Source organism: Lissotriton helveticus, chromosome 2_1, assembly GCF_964261635.1.
Source record: "Lissotriton helveticus chromosome 2_1, aLisHel1.1, whole genome shotgun sequence".
Classification (NCBI taxonomy): domain Eukaryota; kingdom Metazoa; phylum Chordata; class Amphibia; order Caudata; family Salamandridae; genus Lissotriton; species Lissotriton helveticus.
Genome location: NC_136059.1, coordinates 109,899,115 through 109,920,835, shown reverse-complemented (window position 1 = coordinate 109,920,835; position 21,721 = coordinate 109,899,115). Strand labels below are relative to the sequence as shown.

At 43.4% G+C, this 21,721-nt stretch overlaps 1 protein-coding gene across 2 annotated transcripts in view; it reads left to right on the top strand.

Moving 5' to 3' along the window:
* LOC144819236 (PC-esterase domain-containing protein 1A-like) overlaps nucleotides 1-15,203 on the top strand; it is a 359,196-nt gene extending 343,993 nt beyond the window's left edge. For both annotated transcript variants that reach the window (XM_078677207.1, XM_078677208.1), the window contains one exon: nucleotides 12,877-15,203. In XM_078677207.1, the coding sequence (XP_078533333.1) occupies nucleotides 12,877-13,106 (230 nt within the window). In that variant the 3' untranslated portion in view covers nucleotides 13,107-15,203. The remainder of the gene's footprint in view (nucleotides 1-12,876) is intronic.
* Nucleotides 15,204-21,721: the final 6,518 nt, after the last annotated feature.

Genomic DNA, 21,721 nt, shown 5'->3' with positions numbered 1-21,721 from the left:
AGCCCCTTAACGCCGTTTTGGTATAGAACTGGAGCAAGCGTGGGGCACAAATGACTCTGAATTTAAAGCAGCACTCAAGAGAAAATCACATCAGGGGTCTTCCGGCTTTTCACCACGCATTGTGGAAAATATTTCATCCTCTGTAAGAGGGAAGTCCGGTTCTTTCCACTGAGGCTTTGTGAGCTGAGGACGTAGTAGTCTGTCAAGGAGGCGGCTGGCTTGATCCCAGGTGGACCTTGGCTGGTGGTCATATAACCAATTGCAATAGTCCGCAAAGGCCCCTGCTATCTTGACTGATGTGTGCAGTGGGTGTCTTCATGGGTTTGTAATGGAGCGGTTCAATTTGGAGGTATCATTCTGGCGGCTATCCAGTAGAGGAGTGTAATGCTTTCATCCCCAGGGCCATATATGTGCAAGATGGAGTCCCTGCAGCATTCACAAGCCTCATTAAATTCAAGTTGCTACAGAAACACTCTATTGAGTTCGAGTCAGAGGTGGAGGAAGTCAGACACATCAGTTATTGCTTTGGTCTCCAGCATTAAAATGTGAGGCTCAAAGTCGGTTATATGGCTGAATTTGTCCCTTTCAGTGTGGTGGGGAGGAGAAAAAGACATGAGCGGGAAGACTCTGGAAGCATAGTTTGTTCGAGTCTAAACCGCGCCTTACATTTCAAATTATAGAGCACACCACAAACATGTCAGCAGAAACTTTACGAGACAGAGATGCAGCGGTGGATGCACTCCATTCAAATCTTCCCAGGCTGGTAACCAACACAGGAGCAAACAAAACCATACAAAATGTCAGTGACAACACCGATGATGCAAAAATACGTACTGCATTAAATCGCCTTGAGAAATGTATGCGACAAGAACTCACGAAATGGTGGGAGCATAAATCACTAAGTAAATACGTTGAGGAAGGACGTGTCCCACGTGGACTCCGCATACTCCTAGCGCCGAGCTACGAGAATCCAAATCCGGATATGTTAAAAAGATGGGGCCAAACAAATCTGAATCTTCCACCAAATTAATTCAGCTTCTTGTGGAATATGCAGTCATTGATAGGGATGTGCTCATGAAAGAAATCAATGACATTAATGAACTTTTGGCCCAGTTTGAACCAAATGATTTTATTGCCAAAACTCGTAAGGAAATTCAAGAAAGACTCACGATCCAGGAGGAAAAGATCAAGGCACGGAAAATATTCAAATTCGCCCGCGACAAAGAAGATTATGCTCAGGGGCGTATCTTCACGTTTGCTCGCAAATTTGAAACTGCCAAGAAATCTAAATTTGCTCAACAAACTCAGCAAATCAATCCACCCAAACAATTGGGAGCCTCAACATCGACTAATACAGATTCAAGATTGGAGACGAGCGATATTGAATCACTGACTAGTGGTTCAATGTCGGATGATGGTATGTCTGGGGCAGTGGGAGTAAGCCCAAGAATTCTTGATCTAGGGAAAAGGTTGATTTTTTAGTGTCGGACCGGCTGCGGACACTAAGACCGCGAGTTCAACGGCAAGAGAAAAAAGGTCAAGATGCAACAAAAGGAGAAGGGAGCGCCGCAAAAAACACAAAATCACCCAAAAAGTCAAAACGGCAATATTGGCGCAAAAATCGGTAAAGGACAATGCTATTATAAATCTATCTATGACCACACTCACTGAGGCGGAAATACAATTACTCAGCCTTGGTCTTACATACTGTCCAGTCTCTGATTTTTCCTACACCAAGACCAGAGTGGATGTTTTCTGCTACATACGAAAACTCAAATTAATGAAATTTTTCAACATCAAAGATGGTCTCAAAGCTAATGCTCCAAAAAAAGATATTGTGACTACTTCAACGAATCTTACTATACCAGCAAGAGATACAAGAACTTTCCTTATGCTACATCAATTGGCACAACATGACATGCCCAATGCAGATCCGGTATCGACCCAAGAAGAACTCAGGGCTGCGTCTATTGATCAAATGGGTACTAATATCAGCCCATTCAAACCCAAATTGAGCTTCATACCTAGTATGCCGAAAAACTCAATTGATACATATTGCATGATGTTATTGTGGAAGATCTAAAGCAACTATATCACAAGGTCAAACACAGAAAACGGTACAAAAGTAAAAATGAACAGGATTATGCATCTTTGGTTGATAAACTCAGCAAGGACCATAAAATAATTGTCACCACCGCAGACAAAGGTGGGAATGTAGTAATATGGCCTCAAAGTGACTACATTAAGGAAGCAATGCATCAACTTAATGATTGCTCATGCTATACTAAAACCACTATAAAAAGTTACAACGAGGCAAAAGACTCTTTGAAAAAGTTACTACATAAATGGAAAAGAGAAGGTATGCTGTCCAAGCAGGAATTCGAATATCTTCATGTAGAATTTCCGGTTTTACCAAAGCTTTACCTTTTGCCTAAGGTGCACAAAAACATTGTTCCTGTACCGGGTCGACCAATCATATCAGCAATTTTTGGAGTTGCAGAGCACATCACAGAATATATTGACTATTTTCTGCAAGATCTTGTTAAGGGCCTGCCTACATATATTAAAGACACTGGAGACTTTCTCAGTAAAATCAAGGATGTTCCATGGAATGAGGAGTTTTTATTTATTACCTTAGACATCGAATCGCTCTATACGAGCATCGTGCATGAAACTGGTCTAAATCCTTTGGAACACTTTTTGGGAAAGAGGTCCATCAATTGCTATAATCATAACAAAATGATTGTTGAACTGACTACATGGTGTCTCAATAACAATTTCTTTTTGTTTGGTGGTGATATTTACCTACAAAAACGTGGTGTTGCAATGGGGGCCTGCTTCTCGCCAGCTATGCGTGTCTTCACGTAGGCTGGTGGGAGGAGCAGGTCCTTAAGCGCACCTATGCGGCCATTTTGGACAAACATGTGGTGCATTGGATGCGTTATATTGACGATGTTGTTATCTTGTGGAGGGGTGATGAGGCCAGTGCCAATGATTTTATCAGTTCCATCAATATTAATCAAGAAAACCTTAAGTTTACGTCTGCTATTAACAAATTTGAGGCAGAGTTTCTTGATGTAAAGATATTTGTACACAATGCACACCTTGCCACTAAGTTACACAGGAAGAGCACTGCTGGCAATATCATCTTACACGCCAGCAGTGCTCACCCAAGGCACATTGTCAATAATATTCCCTTTGGAGAGCTTCTTCGGTTAAAACGTATTTGTAGCACAGATGAGGATTTAGCTGTGTGTACTAATGAAGCCTTATATAGATTTCGACAAAGGGGTTATAACGAGTCAGTTTTGAAACACGCAGTTCAAAAGACCCAGGCTAGAACCCGTGAATCACTTTTGGCCCCCACAGATATCACAGATACTGATTCTGTCTCTAATTCCAATGATTCAACTCCCAGATTGATCATGACTTTTAATAGACAGGAAAGAAAAATCAGGTCTATTATCAAGCAGCGATGGCCTATTTTGAAAACAGATTTGGTTTTGTCACCCAGATTACCAGATGGACCTACCATTATTTACAGAAAGGGACCCTGTCTCAGAACCCAGATTAGCAGGGAATTTCCAGAGCTCAGCAACAAAGACAATTGGCTAACGTCCCAGCTGGGATTTAAGCGTGGTTCTAGCTGCAGAGCTTGTAAATTTGGGGTGAACACCACTAAATATTCCACCCCGTTTAACCCCAATATGACTAACATCAAGGGGTCATACAACTGTAAGACAGAATTCGCTGTTTATGTCCTGACATGCACCTGTGGCCTCAGATATGTTGGAAGTACGAGGCTACAGGTGCATGTCAGGATCCTTCAGCATCTGCGTGCCATTGTTAACAATGATGGTGCGTATCGCGTGGCCAGGCATTTTAAGGCTATTCATAACAACAATTTGCAGTGCCTGAGCTACTATGTCATCGCCTCAGTACCCAAACCACGTAGGGGCAGTGATAGGGACAAAATGCTTAGAAGACTTGAATCACAGTTTATTTTAGAATTAGACAGTCGTTTCCCTAATGGTTTGAACACTACTGAGGACCTTCATGTTTTCTTATAAATTACTATATTGCCTTTTTGTTTTTTTTGGATATAATAATAATAATAATAATATGAGTTTCCAGTTCGCTTGTCTCTTTTACTCATAAGTTTCTGAAAGAAAGATCTTCCTTTTTCTCTAAATATCACATAATTACACTTTCTTTACATTTTTTCTGTCACTTTTTATTAGTAGCTTTTCATATAAATCTTTTGGGCACTTTATATTGCGGACATAGACAATTGGGTATAATTAGTTTTTTGTATACTTTTTCTTTATTTTAGGTTAACCCTCTATTTCAATTTTCTTTATATCAATTGTGAGGTTCCCACTCATTATATACTCTATTTTGGATATGTTTTTAGATTATATCCATGGGTTGAGTATAACTATGAATATTCCATTTAATTGATCTCATTTGCCTAGATTTTATGGTTTTGGCATTTCTATTATGACTGATTTTATAAGCCTTGCATTTAGATGGATAGATTACAGAGTTTATATAATTGCTTTTACAACAATACGAGTATACAAGTCTATTATTGCCTAATTTTGCACAGAGATTTATTGTTTACATGTATTGCATATTTTGCACAATATTATTGGCACTTTATTGCGAAAATTTGCACATTCGTGTGAACTGCTTATTTGCACTTATCTTCGCATGCGACATGTACATATACTATGTTTTTTAAGCAAACTATGATCAAGTTTCTATACATTTGTTTTTTAAGAAATAGGCTATTTGCATTCATGCAGATAATTCAGTCATTCTTAGTCATTTCCATTGGGCCTGAGATCACCTTTAAAACTGTCTAGATTTCATGGACATAATCCCCCGTTTTTTATACAATATAGAATATACATTGTATTTTATGTCATTGTACTTAGTGGGTTACATTTATTTTTGAACCGTTTGCATTGTACATGAAGTTTTACTAATTCTTATGAAATTTGAATACACTATCGGAGGGTTTAGAAAAATTTAAACACAGACTGCTATACCTATGCATTGTAGTGTGTCCTCCATCTCTATGATCACGTGGGGTGTTTGAAAAAAATGCGGAATACTACCGCAAAAAAAATGTATTTAAGTTGTGGAGACTGATTTGTCTGACGATCTGTGAACAAGGGCGGATGGCCGAAACGCGTCGGATCTGGTGGCTCTACTGAATTAAAATCTATTGCCAAGAATCTTTTCGTTGGAGTTGCGTGGTCTATTTCACTCGCGAGAGCGGAGGTGCTAAAGACTACACTTGGGTGTATATATATATACCAAAAAGAGGCCCACTTTTAAGTAGAAGCACCTTTATTCAGAGTGTTGCCGCACATCAAGCTTCCCTTAGTCCTACATGTTTCGGCATTTCCCGCCTTGATCACGGACAGGAAGCATTCACCCAAATATCCGTGCAGGCATTATAAGTACATTCATGGGCACGTGACTGCTGATGCCTCAATCTCCCATAATGCAGCACAAATGTTGGTAAGTTCAAAAAAAGCACTGTGTTCGCATTTTTTACGAAAGTTCGAGATGTTTTCGCCATAATGCTGCATCTTTGTCAAATATCTCCAAGTGGAAGACACAGTCACGCAGGTATTTAGTAACATGTTGTAAATTGTTCCATCACCTGAAAAAGCAGCTCCAAACTTAAAACGATCGATGGGGAAGTCAGCCCCACCAAATCCCTTCCGCTACTGCAGTTGTTTTCGCTATCGTAGCTTCTCCTCAGTAGGTTTGGCTGCAGTAGGTGGATCAGGCTCCCTCATTTAAGTCCAAAACACAAGCCCCCGTTTGGGGAGCCCCAGACCCTTCAGGGCGGCCTCTTGGACGGGCACGGAGAAGCCCGCAGAATTCGGTTCACGAAGGCAAGAAAAAGAGGCCCACTTTTAAGTAGAAGCACCTTTATTCAGAGTGTTGCCGCACATCAAGCTTCCCTTAGTCCTACATGTTTCGGCATTTCCCGCCTTGATCACGGACAGGAAGCATTCACCCAAATATCCGTGCAGGCATTATAAGTACATTCATGGGCACGTGACTGCTGATGCCTCAATCTCCCATAATGCAGCACAAATGTTGGTAAGTTAAAAAAAAGCACTGTGTTCGCATTTTTTACGAAAGTTCGAAATGTTTTCGCCATAATGCTGCATCTTTGTCAAATATCTCCAAGTGGAAGACACAGTCACGCAGGTATTTAGTAACATGTTGTAAATTGTTCCATCACCTGAAAAAGCAGCTCCAAACTTAAAACGATCGATGGGGAAGCCAGCCCCACCAAATCCCTTCCGCTACTGCAGTTGTTTTCGCTATCGTAGCTTCTACTCAGTAGGTTTGGCTGCAGTAGGTGGATCAGGCTCCCTCATTTAAGTCCAAAACACAAGCCCCCGTTTGGGGAGCCCCAGACCCTTCAGGGCGGCCTCTTGGATGGGCACGGAGAAGCCCGCAGAATTCGGTTCACGAAGGCAAGAAAAAGAGGCCCACTTTTAAGTAGAAGCACCTTTATTCAGAGTGTTGCCGCACATCAAGCTTCCCTTAGTCCTACATGTTTCGGCATTTCCCGCCTTGATCACGGACAGGAAGCATTCACCCAAATATCCGTGCAGGCATTATAAGTACATTCATGGGCACGTGACTGCTGATGCCTCAATCTCCCATAATGCAGCACAAATGTTGGTAAGTTCAAAAAAAGCACTGTGTTCGCATTTTTTACGAAAGTTCGAAATGTTTTCGCCATAATGCTGCATCTTTGTCAAATATCTCCAAGTGGAAGACACAGTCACGCAGGTATTTAGTAACATGTTGTAAATTGTTCCATCACCTGAAAAAGCAGCTCCAAACTTAACACGATCGATGGGGAAGTCAGCCCCACCAAATCCCTTCCGCTACTGCAGTTGTTTTCGCTATCGTAGCTTCTCCTCAGTAGGTTTGGCTGCAGTAGGTGGATCAGGCTCCCTCATTTAAGTCCAAAACACAAGCCCCCGTTTGGGGAGCCCCAGACCCTTCAGGGCGGCCTCTTGGACGGGCACGGAGAAGCCCGCAGAATTCGGTTCACGAAGGCAAGAAAAAGAGGCCCACTTTTAAGTAGAAGCACCTTTATTCAGAGTGTTGCCGCACATCAAGCTTCCCTTAGTCCTACATGTTTCGGCATTTCCCGCCTTGATCACGGACAGGAAGCATTCACCCAAATATCCGTGCATATATGTGTGTGTCAAACAACAGTAAGGCTACATTTTGGGTTTTTGACTTATGGGCTCTTGCTTTTAATTGTAGACTGGTAATGAAATAATGTGTGACCGAAGGTTCTGTACCAATTAGTCCATTGACTGTGTCTCAATTAATTCACGAAAACTGGGAGGTTGTCGACTCACTATTATGCGTAGAAAGGGCTGGGTTAGAATTTGAAACACCCCTATTTATACTGTTTCATTTTTAAGATTCATTAAAAACCTGACTGGTAACAGCAACAGTGGTACGTTTTTAGCTGTGAAAGTGTATTTCTGTATGCAATAGCATGTCTTACTTTTAGAACCAGCGATTTTTGTGCACAAACCAAATATGAAATGCAGAACCGGGCTTGAAGATCTTCTAAACCTTATATTCTTTAAATTGATTGGCTTATCATTTAACCAAAGACGTCCTTCATCCATTGCCTATGAGTGTCCTTCATTTAGGGGTGAAAATCAATTTTTTATGCAGTAATTAATAAATGACTGCATCATCACCACACGCTTATCTCAGAGATGGATTTATACAATATCCAGGCCCAGATTAACTAAGATATTGTTTTGGGGTTTGCATCACTTATTTGGCACAGTCGAAATGCAAAATCCATTGTGGATTTAAAAAGCCATGAAAAAAAGTAAGGCAAGGCAGCACAAAGAACACTCATCTCTAGATGGCAGGCGAACAAGACTAATCAAAACCTACATACATACTAAGAAACACTGGACAAGCTATTTAGAATGCGTAACAATGATAAATCTGTCTCCTTCCGAAATCAGACAGGCACTTACACCCAAGACCTTCTTGCTCCTCCTAGAACAGCTATTCCTGCATCTTTACTCTCTGCATCAGACTATGCAACCAGTTTCTCATCAAAAATCACTTTCAGATAAACCGTAACCTCACTAACTTCTCTTTGCGCACTTTGTGACTTTGCCTTTACAAACCTCCGGACCTTTCTCCGATACTCAAATATAGTAACGCTTTGTGAGCTTTTTAACCTTGTAATCCACAAACATAAAACTTCCTGCTCGAACTTCTACAGTATGATTCTGTCTGACATCCTGACATCCATATTCCTCACTCTTTCGTATCTGGTACTTACCCCTCATACTTTAAAACTGTGATGGAGGTGCCCTTACAAAAAAACAGCAAACCCTGCATCCCCATCAAATGTGTCCTCTGCCCTCCTTTTCCCAAAAATCTAATGTCTAGTCTTCAACCACCTTCAATTTTTACAACTTGCTCCATGTTTTCCAGATGGGATTCTGAGCCCTCCACTCCACTTAAATTAGCCTCATTCACATAGCTAACTTAATGAAATCATCCTACTGCTATCATAGTCCTGGACTCTCTGCCACACTTGACACCATTAACCACCTACCTTACTTGACATTCTAAGGTCCCTAAGCTTCATAGGCTCGACATTGAACTGGTTCTCCTACCTATTTGGCTGGTCTGTGGACTGGCAATCCATCAAATCCTCTCACCACCCCCCTAACTACCAGCTGGTGTCCATCAAGGTTCTGAATTTGGTCCTCTCCTTTTGTTGCTTTACCCCACCTCCCTTAGGGATGTGATCTGCTTGTTTGTGTTTGCTAAGACATTTATGCAGACAAAACCTGTTTTTCCTACTCTTTCACCTCTTCTAATGCCTCAGATATTAGACTGCCTTCATTTTCTGCATAAACCAGTCTTACATTGGCAACACTATAAGAAATGGTGTACTTTGAAAAAAGTGTGTAGTACAACATACAGGATTTGCATAATTTTTGCCAGTGTCATTAAATTTATGTTTATGGTTACTACTGAAAGTGATGGGCAGAAAAGCCTAGTATAGATGGACACTGGCACATAAATAGTGAAAGCAACCCAAGAAACTACTGTTCCTGGCGCAAGGAAAAGCAGAGCATTATCAGGTGCTTTGCAAGTTTCAAAATTGCTACTTAGTTGAGATCCTGTACGGGTCATTGTCCCAAGATCATAGCAGCAGATTAAAGATGTATGCTGAGAGAGAAATCTGGTTCTCATATTTTCTTTCTGAAATGAATATGTCACTATGGGGGGGATTTACAAAAAAAATGTGCAAAGCAGTGCAGCCCCCCGCGAGGCTGCGCTGCCTTGTGTGACAGGGAGGGCGCAGGAGAGTGCCATATCTTCAGAGAGATGGCACTCTTCCCCTTTCCCTTGCGTCGGCGCTGATTTCAGCTGCCGTGCACCATGCACGCACCTTAGCATTGTAGGGCTAGGGTGTGTCTGTGAGTCTAGCATAGGTTTTGTACAGGAAGGGTACCCTACCTGTCCAAAACACTATGCTAGGCAGGATGCTTAGCTTTTCCCACTTTGCATGCTTGCTGCAATGTGCAGCACGCATACAAAGTCAGAAAAGCACAGAGAAATGAAAGCATTTCTCCTGTTAGTGCCTCCTTTGAAGAGGTGTTAACTTTTGGTGCAAAACCATATTTACAAATCTTTGTAAATATGGTTTTGCGTCAAAAGGCATAGGTGGTTGCACTGGAACGCCCATGTACCACCCATGGAACGCCCACTCGGCCCAAAGTAGTACAATGTAGTGCTTTGCGCTACTTAGAGGGTGCTTTCCAACACAAAACAAGTTTTGCGCTGGAAAGTAAATAGGAAAACAACATTTTGCACTGGTTAGGATCACTTTGGTGCCGCTAAACCAGCGCAAAATGTTTGTAAATATCCCCCTAAATGTTGTTATTCACTCATTTTACAAAAATGTACACCTTCTAGTGTGTGGGTGCCCTAATCTGTCACTGGAACAAAGGTGGCGTGGCCTTTTAGGTATTTCAGGTATATCAGGGAAGGGTAGAAGTTTTCAAACTTTGAATTGCGTTGTTATATGCAATACACAATAGCACAAGTTGCAAAAATAATAATCGTCTGCATTGACCATTCAACATATTCCCTATTGATCTTATTCTGCTAATACAACAAAATGAATAATCTGATGGTGAGATGAATTGTTGTCATGGCCAAAACTGCTGACTTTGGAACGGTTGAATCCTGTTCGAGTCTCTGCAACGGTTCAAAATTCTGGGCAAATCGCTTAATCTCCCTGTGCCTCTAAGACAAATGTGTCCATCTGTAATGTAAATGGTGCTCATTTTAAGCACTCTAGTACCTTCGGGTCAAGTTTGCGATCCATAAAACTGAAAAATAAATACAAAAATAATGAGCTAAATGAGTATGCAGTTCCCCGAGTTTCATTGACTTCCCTAAGAGTGGATAACTTTCCAATAGCTTAATGTTAACATGTGAGAACAGAGAAATACCCACTGGGTTGATGCTCTAGTTATTCGTTCTGAAGCAGGACACGGCTGAAAATGCTTAAGGGAGTTAAGGAGTTAGCCGCCTCCTTGCAGTCAAAGGTGATGGGTGCCCTTTAACCTGAGGCCGTGGGAGGAGGGGATGACAGGCTTTTCATTTTGAACAGAGCAATGGCACCTTGAGCGAGCTGCTCCTAAGCTTTCACATGCAAATTGACCTTGGCCTCGAACAGCCTGACTGGTTTCACTTCATTCCTGAAAATGCCGATTTTAACTGCATGTACAGGAACCCAATTGGAATTAATTCTTGGTTATTCCTATGAAACTTAAATGGGATTAGAAAGATCGTTTTATGTGTTCCTGAAATTGCACTTTTGCAAACTATACTGTCACAAAACAAAAGAAAAAATGCTTACAGCTTTGTAATTCGTTTACAACTACAAATGAAAATATGCTTTCATCACATTTTAGGCAGCTTCTCATTTCACATCACAGAATGAAATAAATGGCAGCTTAGATAAAGAAACATTTTTGCGCAGCAAATAACTGTTAATGAAACTATCTGAATATAATTCATTATAATTAAGAAATAATGCAATATGACCCACATGCTTCTATTTGTGTGGTTTATAACTTTGGAAAAAAGGTTGCATACAATTAAAAAGGTCATTGTATTAAGATATTCTGTTTTCTGATAAATATGGATGTTTAAAATCACTATCCTCTGTGTTGCTAAATAGGATCCAATTGCTGAAGTGTGTTTAATATGCTAAGTGTGTTTAAGGCTGCAGTACCACCTCCTGTCTACAGGGGCAGAGCGAGCAAAGAAAATAAACACACTTGGTGAAACACAGGTCCCCACAAGGCAATTTTTGAAAAAGTTGTAAAAATTGGCACAGATGTTTTTGAAGTCATTTCCAATCATTTGGAAGACATTACCTTGTGGGGACTTGGGTTCAGGTCCCCACAGTGCAATCAAGTCCCCACAGCGTGAGTGTGTTATCATACTCAAGTCCCCACAAGGATAGTAACACACACACACACACACACACACACACACACACACACACACACACACACACACACACACACACACACACACACACACACACACACACACACACACACACACACACACACACACACACACACACACACACACACACACACACACACACACACACACACACACACACACACACACACACACACACACACACACACACACACACACACACACACACACACACACACACACACACACACACACACACACACACACACACACACACACACACACACACACACACACTCACTCACTCACTCACTCACTCACTCACTCACACTCACTCACTCACTCACTCACTCACTCACTCACTCACTCACTCACTCACTCACTCACTCACTCACTCACTCACTCACTCCAGTGACTCAAACCCTCATCACCAGCAAACTCTGCTAAAGAAACGCCGGCCATGTAGCCATAAGGGATACAAAACGTGGCCTATATATTAAAAAAAATATTTGCCCAGAAGATGGATAATTTGTCACAAATTTAAAATGAATTACCCAAATTTCCTCTAATCAAGCCCAACATTTATCTGAATTTAATAGATTGGGTTTTTGCGTTCACCTCTGAATCCAGTAGGATCTGATATTTAGCACTTTTAGTAGTAAATTGAGGTCCAGTTGTCATCAGTAAGAAAGAATCCTTATTTCTAATAATCTTTGGACGAATATATGACCTTGCTGAAATAGGATTCTATTGTCTTTTTTGGGGGGTGGGCTATTATTATTATTATTTAAAGGCACAGATATTGTAGCTACATCATAACTTTCAGATTTTGTTTGTAGCTACCTTCCAGTGTTCCCGGCAGTAATCCAACTTTCCCACAAACCACTTTTGTCCTAATTTATTGTTTTAACTAAAACTTCTGATTTGCAAAGTTCTTAAGGGTGCTCCAAGGCTTTGACCGACTTATGTCAATGTTAGACCTGCCGTATGGCCATATGATTTCCCTGTAACGCCTGACCAGTCTAGACAGGAAAGTAAGTTTAAGATGTTGCGTTTCTTGGAGAGTAGGAATGCCAGATAATATATTTTTATATTCATAACTGTGGAAAAATGTTGAACCTAGCTCTAATACATCATTAATTCATAACTATTTAAAGCGATTTGAGATGGTACTTTGATTTAGAATGGGTTTGTCTCGGTCCTATCTGTACTTTACCCAAAATAAGCCTATTTGAAACCCACGCAACCTCATATAAAGGACATTAATTTGCCTTCCGCTTTGTTTTTCTTATTTTGCAGGTTCAAATGGCAGTCTTCGCCATTTCGAGGATGTGAATCCCATGTCCAGTTACAACACCTATGCAAACGTCCCTATGTACGGCTTTGGTAACTTTCCACACCACTCCGAATATCCCCTGCGTGAACGGCGTCAAGCAAATGACAATTTTGTGATGAGGCGACCTCTCAAGTCAAGGGAAGTTATGGCCCCTTACTACCGACCTCGAGGTTATCGCTGCCACCGATACTGAACACTGCTTTTCCTTGTCTGATCGCAGGTTGGAACTCTGCCATGCCCTGTACTTAAAATTGATGTGTGCTCTTTGAAATTGTGTGAATGCTATGGATAATGGTCTTGGAGAAAGTTAAGCACACTTGGCATGTGCTGAAGTTTTGCCTAAATGACTGCATAAGCCCCTGCTGGTATCATTGCTGGATCACATGGGCGTTAAGGCGATGCAAAGCTCGGCTACAGTGCGGCTGATCTCTTTGGTCCACCATGCAGCTCAGCACTTCCTAGGGTGGTGTTCCCTAGAAGAATGACTTCTCAAATTATGTAAGCCCACCCCTGAGTGAAACAAAACAAATCCTCCCTGGAGCTGAGCATTAAAGCGCTTCAGATTAACAGGCAGGACAATCGTACTTGTGGGATCACCGACGTTTTTGTTCCAGGATCATCTCCAAAGTTGTTGAATGGCAATGTTTGCAGTTTTTTCCCCATTTTTTTTTTGTTGGCCAAAATTGTAACATTTTGAAATGTATTTATTTTTAATGATGGTGATTTTGTATGGCATTGAAAGTACCATATTGTGAAACTGTTCTCTCTGGATTCCTTTCCTAATCACTAATTGGGCAAAATGTTCTGTTTGATTCCACATCATGTCGCTTGCCACACCTTTTCTTATTTATCATTTTTTTGTTAATTGGGGCACACTGATTTTTCTTTTCTAGCGGTATATCTGCACGCGAATGCCTGAGAAAGGCCTTTAGGAGATTTTGTAACCCACATGGACTCCTCCTTGGCACATATTTGTTGTTTTCAATTGAAGTTGAATCCTAAATTGTTGGTGGTGTGAAAGCCAGGCTTGACTCCTTTTAAAATGACGAGCTCCAGTATTCCTACCTCGTGCAGAACAGTTTTGTTTCATATTGATATTGCTTCTTTCTGTGTTGAAAGATGTACCAGCTAGACCTTTCATGGTTCCTCCTGATTGATGGAGTTTGCCAGAGTCGTAGAAGCAATTTGGTCTTAGATATGCCTCACAGGTACAACATGCCACTCCTCTACAAATCACTGTTCCACAAATCACTGCTCCAATCTTATTAAATTTTCTGAATTTCGAGATCCCATAGTAAATTTATTGAAGAGTAGTTACCAAAATGACTAAGTTCCTTACAAGATGTTTGTGGTGGTTTTATTCATTAGTGATGCTAACTATCTGACAAGTAGACTGTGTGTCCACATATTTTCCAGGTCACTGGAGTCTACCTTGATCTCTTTGCAGGCTACAATGGTTTTTGCTTTTCACACTCTTACAGTAGCTTGGCCCTTGGAGACCGGCTCATCACGGTCTCAAGTCTGTTTCTGGATCCAAGGATGAGAAGTTTGCATCCTTCTTGTAACCTGTCCACAGGTTCCTGGGTTGTGTCTAATAATGCCCAGGATGACAAACTTCTAAGTGTAAGGCATCGGAACTGATGCTGCCCAGTGCCCTGTTATTGCTGCCAGCCCCAGTGTATATGCCTGTGTTGTCACTATATGCTAGCAGCTGTCTTAGGGCATCAAGGGCAGGGAATTGAATGTCTAATGTAGTTTGTTTTGCTAAGTAAAAATGTAAGTACATTAATTACCTGGATGCCCCTGGAACAAGAGAGCCCAGCTATCCGTTAGAAAGAGGTTTATACCTCTTGGCAGCGAACTGTTGAAGTACAAACACCATAAGAAAGGGTAAGTTTGAACCACGGTTGCTGTAGTCTTGTAAAGACTCCCATTAAATAATCGTATGCTTCTGAATGCAAGATTTATGGACAGTCTTGCTTGTTTAGTCCTTATGCAGATGAGCAATCATTTTAGTTTGCTGAAACAATGGAATTTATTTAGGGAACTTGTCCAGTGCTACATGTTAGGATAAATGTGCACTGCCTGTTGTATATGTGGCCTTGATGACAACAGTTGAGATGTTTGGTAAACATGTACTTTAGACTCTCCACACAAGTGTTTTTTGTTGTCCTTTTTGATAATGATAAAGTGTTTTGTATCACAATGACAACAGTAATAGTAGGACTGTTCTTTTTTTTTTTTTTTTTTTTTTTTTTTACTGTATTCCTGTTTCCTACTGATGCCAGTTTCAATGCCTTGATTATTGTATGTGTAATAAAATGTTACTTTAAACAAAATAATGGACAGTATTGTATTAATTTGGAACTTTCTAGCAGCGTAGTTTAAGGCCTAGCTCTTAATCATGTATACCCGTGCCACTGCCAACTAAAAATGGTCTTTGGGATTTAGTTTCCTAGTCTCGGACTTCACTTTCAGGCGCTGGAGTTTACTCTGCCTCTTGACAGTTGTAGCTGCAGAGTGCCATTGCAAGTTAGCCCCACACAAGATGGCAATGAAGTTTCCAACCATTCTCCTAAAATGTATCTGTGCTCGTCTCATTGGAATTAGGACAGTGTAGAAGCCTAAATAATTGTCTGATGCGTGAGTCTATTCCTGTTTTGTATTCTTGACATAATGCAGTTTTCATCCTGTTTTAGAGGGGGATTCTAACGTATGTTAACTCCCACAATTGCTCCCTTAAATCCTTTCCAAGCACCAGCATGTATCTAAAATATTTTTCTAAATATCGTTCCTCCTGTTCACAAAGTCTCAGGGGGCAGTGCTCGCAAGTTAAACGGCACACCGCCCCGTCCCACACCGTAGTCTGTGCCGACTGCTGCGAGCTCCCATCAACTGGCACTGTTCCTTGCACCATGGCCTGTCAGCACCACCACTAGCCCCGCCTCACTCCGCACCGCAGCCCTGGTCTGACCGGTGCTGCTGGACAACCATCAACGAGCAGCTGCCTAAACCGCGGCTTGAGGGCACCGCATGCCGGACCACTACACTTCACATCGCACCTGCGACGGTTGCCACGACTGGCTCGCACCAACGAGGTCTGCCGGAACTGTTGAAGTCTGTTGTTTTCAGCACCGTTGTAGCCCGGGTACAGAGATACCGGCTTCAAGGAACTGCACTTTAGAATTATTCTTGCAAAGTGCCTATTTTGGATTACTGTATGTTGGCTTTTTATTGTTTTGGTCTTGTTTGCACAGATAAGCATTGGTTATTTTTCTAAAACTGATTTGGTGCCCTTTTGTAGTGTTTTCACTATATTACTGTTTTTTTTTGTAACTTTTTATTATTTGAAACACAAAAAGACAATACAGCAAACAAACAAGCAAGGCAGTACAGTAACAATACAGACATTAGGTCTGCGCTCAAGGAGGACGGGAGATGCATGATAGCAGGAGAAAAGTCTTTGAATACAGATGGGGGGGGGGGCGGAGGCAGAGTTACAAATGAGCAGTACGATATACCACAGCTGGAAGGGATATAGGTCAGGGCGACGTGGAAGGGCTCTGGATAGCGGTGAACGGGGGTGTACAAATATCTCCGCGGTATGAGTTTCACGAATTCCAAATCTTCCCCCATTTTTTGGGCCTGCCTCTTGCAGTATATACTGTTTTCTCACGAAACATGCACCAGTCCAGACCCTCTTTCCAAGCAGTCACTGCAGGTGGTCTCTGGGATCCCCACAACTGGGCAATATCTCTCTTCGCAACCATATTGGCCAAAGTCACCCACAGAAGCTGCGACACGTCATAGCCATTCGGACCCCATACATTCAATAAACATTGTCGGGCTTCCGGCATCATAACAACACCCGTGACATCGCCCATAATCTCATGTATACGTTTCCAGAATCGCACCACCTTGGGGCACTCCCATATGATGTGGAGATAGGTGCCAAGGAGACCACACCCACGCCGACACATACCATCCGTAGAGAAGCCCATATGAATTAGACGGGGACCAGTGACATAGATTCTATGGAGGATCTTGAGTTGGACCAGACGGAGGCGGGCCGGAATCGCCACCTCCTTAGGAGAGGAGATCGCGGACTGCCAATCCTCATCATCCAGCTCAATACCATCAGCAGTCCAGGCCTCACGGAGGCGATCAAGCAGACCCGATCGGTCATTAATCATCTTCTTATAGAACAGTGAGATAGTACTATCCGGCACGTACCCATCTACTATACGATCTTCGAGGGGGGGAGGAATCCGGAACAGCACTACCCACCGGCAACACAGAATTCAGAGCATGACGTACCTGGATGTAACGGAATCTTTCCCTGTCACTCAGCTTATACTCCATTTGCAGTTCAGAGAAGGCCTTAACCCTTCCTTTAACCCAGAGATCACGCACTTTACCAATACCGATCATGTCCCACTTATCAAATCCCTTCGTCCTCCATAGGCCACCCAACTTCGCAGAGGCATAGAGCGGTGTCGCACCTGTTCATTTGTAACTCCAGCCCATAGCCGCCGTTGCGCTATGCCATACCCGCACAGCTATAGCGGTAGGTCCCGTAAGTTGTGAACGGGAGGGTCCAGAGTAAAGTGCCCTATAGTAATCACCACCCGGGAGCAGCCACTTGTCCATTTCAAATGCTGGATTCAACGCCGGGCCATACATCCCGTGGTTGATAGCAGCAAGGTGAGAAGCCCAGTAATACCTACGAATATCCGGGAGCGCTATACCGCCATCATACCAGGGGAGTGTCAATTTCGGAAGAGCTATGCGCGAACGTCCGTCCCATATTAGTTGCCTCTGCAACGATTCTACTTCTCGAAAATATGTTGACGGGATAACATCAAAACTATTCTGGAGGGCATATAGGAACCGAGGTAAGGACATCATCTTAAAAAGGGCCGCACGTCCTAGGGGAGACAACGGTAATTTACGCCAACGCGCCACGTCGGAACGTAACCGTTGGAGTGGAGGGAGTAAATTACGTTCGTAGCGAACCGCCGGTTCCATGGAGACAAACACACCCAGGTACTTAAAGCCAGACTGCGACAACTGGATGGGACAGCCCCGTGGCAAACGAGGGACATCACCCGCCAGTACATAAATGTAGGATTTCGACCAATTAATGATGAGGCCCGAGTTCTTCCCAAAGGAGGTAAGTACATCAAACATCCTCAAATTCCGGCGTCCAGCGTATACCCTTCATCGAGGGTTCCCACCGTAACCAGGCGGCAAGAGGCTCCAATGCCAAAGCAAAAAGGAGTGGGGACAACGGACAACCCTGTCGTGTGCCCCTACCAAGAGTAAAAGGCACAGAGACGCGGCCATTAACCACCACCTGGGCTAGTGGTGTTTCATACAGGAGTTTGACCCAACCGATAAAGCCCGCGCCGAATCCAAACTTGGCGAATACCGCCCAGAGATAAGACCACTCGATTGTATCAAAGGCCATCGTAGCGTCCAAGGACGCCAAGATGGCCGGTTCACGCAGCGTTGGGGCCCTTTCGAGAACACCATGCAGACGTCGCAAATTTAAGGCCGTGTTACGGTGCGGGATAAAACCCGATCCGGATGAATCAGGTCGCCAATAACTGTAATCAGACGATTAGCAAGCAATTTGGCTAGGATCTTGGGTTCCGCATTTAAAAGCGAAATGGGTCTGTAAGACGAGCAGCGATCTCGTGGTTTACCCTCCTTATGGATCACCACAATGGTCGCAAGACGCTGATCTCTGGGGAGGGAACCATTATCTCGCGCAGCCAGAAACATAGCACGTATATGGGGAGCCAAAGTATCAGGGCGCAACTTATACAGTTCCACCGGAAGGCCATTGGGACCCAGAGCCTTGCCGGAACGAAGGGAGCGCAGTGCGAGAGCCACCTCATCCACCGAGGGCGTGGCATCCAAGCAATCACGCTCCGATTCCGACAAACAGGGTAGCGTGATGTCCCGAAGCAACAAATGCGAATCCTCTTCAGGCCTGTCGGACACCGAGGTATAGACCTCTCGAAAATAATCCGCAAAGCATTCAACAATGCCAACAGGATCAGTTACACTCACACCATCCCATGTCACAATCACCGGAACCACTCGATTTGCTCTCTCTCTTCTGTCCAGCCAGGCAATACATTTTCCTGCTTTATCACCCACATCATAGAGCCGTCCCTGCTGTTCCCTACTCATCGTCTTTGCCGCATCAGTAACCAAAGTTTTATATTCTAATTGTTTAAGGTGGAGGACATGTAATGCTTCCCGAGACACCCCCCGCTCCAATGCAGTCTCCAGGTCTGTGATTTCAGTTTCGAGCTGAACAATTGCCTCGTTCTTACATTTCTTGGCACATCCCACCAAAGACAATACCTGTCCCCTGATCACAGTCTTAAAAGCTTCCCACAACGAGACCGGTGAGGATACAGAACCAACATTTTCAGTCAAGTACAGATCAAATGATTTAATCAATTCAGCGCGTGTCTTGGGGTTGAGGAGATACCATGGGTTAATCGGAGCCACCCTGCCTTCAGCCCCGATGCTAAGATTAAAATGAAACCAAATAGGGGAATGATCCGACATGCCCCGGGCCAGGTGTCTAATCTCTCCAACCGAGGGGGACAGTGCCGCAGGTATCAGGATATAATCTAATCTAGAAAGACTGCCATGAGCTCCCGAGTGAAAAGTAAACTGTGTTTGCTCTGGGTGCATTAGTCTCCAGCAGTCTATGAGGCCCAATGTCTCCATGAAGTCGCCAAACCAGGACTACGCAGCAGGAAGATCTCGGGGGGGCGGGGGGGGATAGCAGTTTCTCCTGCCGGAAATGACGGAGTTAAAATCACCACCCAGTATCAAAACACCCTCAGGGAGACCCAGCACCATCCATGTCCCAGGTCCATGAATGTTGTGGATTGCAAGCCCTGGGGGACATAAACTGACACCAACGAGATTGGCTTTCCCTCCCACCGCCCGACAAGTGCAACATATCGACCCCTGGCATCGAGGATCACATCGCCAAATTCGAGGGGAAGGGAAACCCGAAGCAGAATACCCACTCCTAGAACTAGATGTAAAACCAGAGTGGGCAGCAAGACGATAACCCCTTCTATTAAGAGCGTGACAAGTGTTTCCTATCAAGTGTGTCTCTTGTAACAGAACGACATCAGGCGAAAGGCGCCGCAACAGCTGCATGACCACCCCTCTCTTTATACGATCACCCAACCCATTCACATTCCAGCATAATACCTTCAACCCTTTACCCCCCCATCCAAGTCCAAAATGAACTCCGATCGCAAAACGAGCATCACACCAGTGTCAAAGATAATGAAAGTACCTTGCCTTGAAAAAGAAAAAAACAAACAATGCCATAACTCGTCACCCCCTCCCCCCAAGGTTCCCAACACAACTCCCCCCCACCCTACACCCCTGCACCGACTCAAAAGCCACCCCAATTTGCAGTGTGCGTGTCGCCCTAGCAATTACAAACATGAACTAATCTACACAAAGAAAACCCCAGAGGAGGAAAGGGTCCCGCTAGCCCCGCTACCCCCGAGGATACAAACGGAATGATCAATAAAAAGCAGTGAACTCCGGCTGATCACGCTGAAAATTGTTCCGGACACAGGCACCAAAATCATTCTTGGTCCATCAGTCACCCTTCCGCACCATCAGCATGTTCCTGGCCAGCGCGGCGAGTCGGCAAAGTGTCCAACCAATCACTCACTTCCTCAAGCCTGGTAAAGAAAAATGTTCGATTGTCATATTCAACACGCAGTCGGGCTGGGAATAACAGCGTATTTTAGTTCCATGTCTCTTAGTCGCCGTTTCACACCTTGAAATCCCATGCGTTGTTTCTGGACCGATTGAGAAAAATCTGGATAAAAATTCACAGCGGCGTTCTCGAACTGCGTAGGGCCACTTGTCCGTGCCGCCTGCAAAATGGCGTCGCGATCTCTGAAGTTGAAGATCCGTGCAATGATCGGACGGGGGGGAAAGCCGGGCTCCGCCTGTCCCCCTGGCACTCTGTGCGCACTTTCGATGGCAAAGAATTTGCTCAGGCCCTTCGGTGCCAGATGATTAAGAATGAGGTCCTCCACTCGAAGATCAGTGGCGAGTGGACTAGATTCTTCCGGGACCCCAATAATACGCACGTTATTGCGCCGTGCACGGCCTTCAAAATCCTCCAAGCGACGAGCAAAATAGTCATTAGCAGATCGAAGATTGCGCACTTCTGTTTGCAGGTCGGACACGTCCGTGGTAAGGCTGGATGTCTTCAGGTGTAATGACTTCACTTTCTCATTCGTCTTGGCCAAGTCAGTGCGAATGAGGTTGACATCGATAGCCACCGTGTCCAACTTCAAGGCCAAGGCTTCATACTGTTGGCCAATAGAAGACTGAATGCCAGCAATGGGGCCCATCACGTCTTGTAGCGTTAAGTCTGCCGACACAGCAGGATCGTCGACAACCTCTTCCCGGGGATATATGACGTTAAAACGCATGTTTTTACAACGCATACCGTTACAACGGGACTTTTACAACGCCAATACTATTACCACGCATGTATTTACAACGCATTTTTTTACAACGCAGGTACTTTTACAACGCATACCATTACAACGTAAGTATTGGTAAGTATATATATTTTTTTTAATTGTATATTATTTAAAATTAATATAATGTATTGTAATTGTATTTAATTTAATTTCATTTCATTTAATTTAAATTGAATTTTTTTTTTTTTTACCCTGTACCCCTTTACCCAAAAACCCAAATCTGACCCTGAACCCTAAAAATACCCCTTTA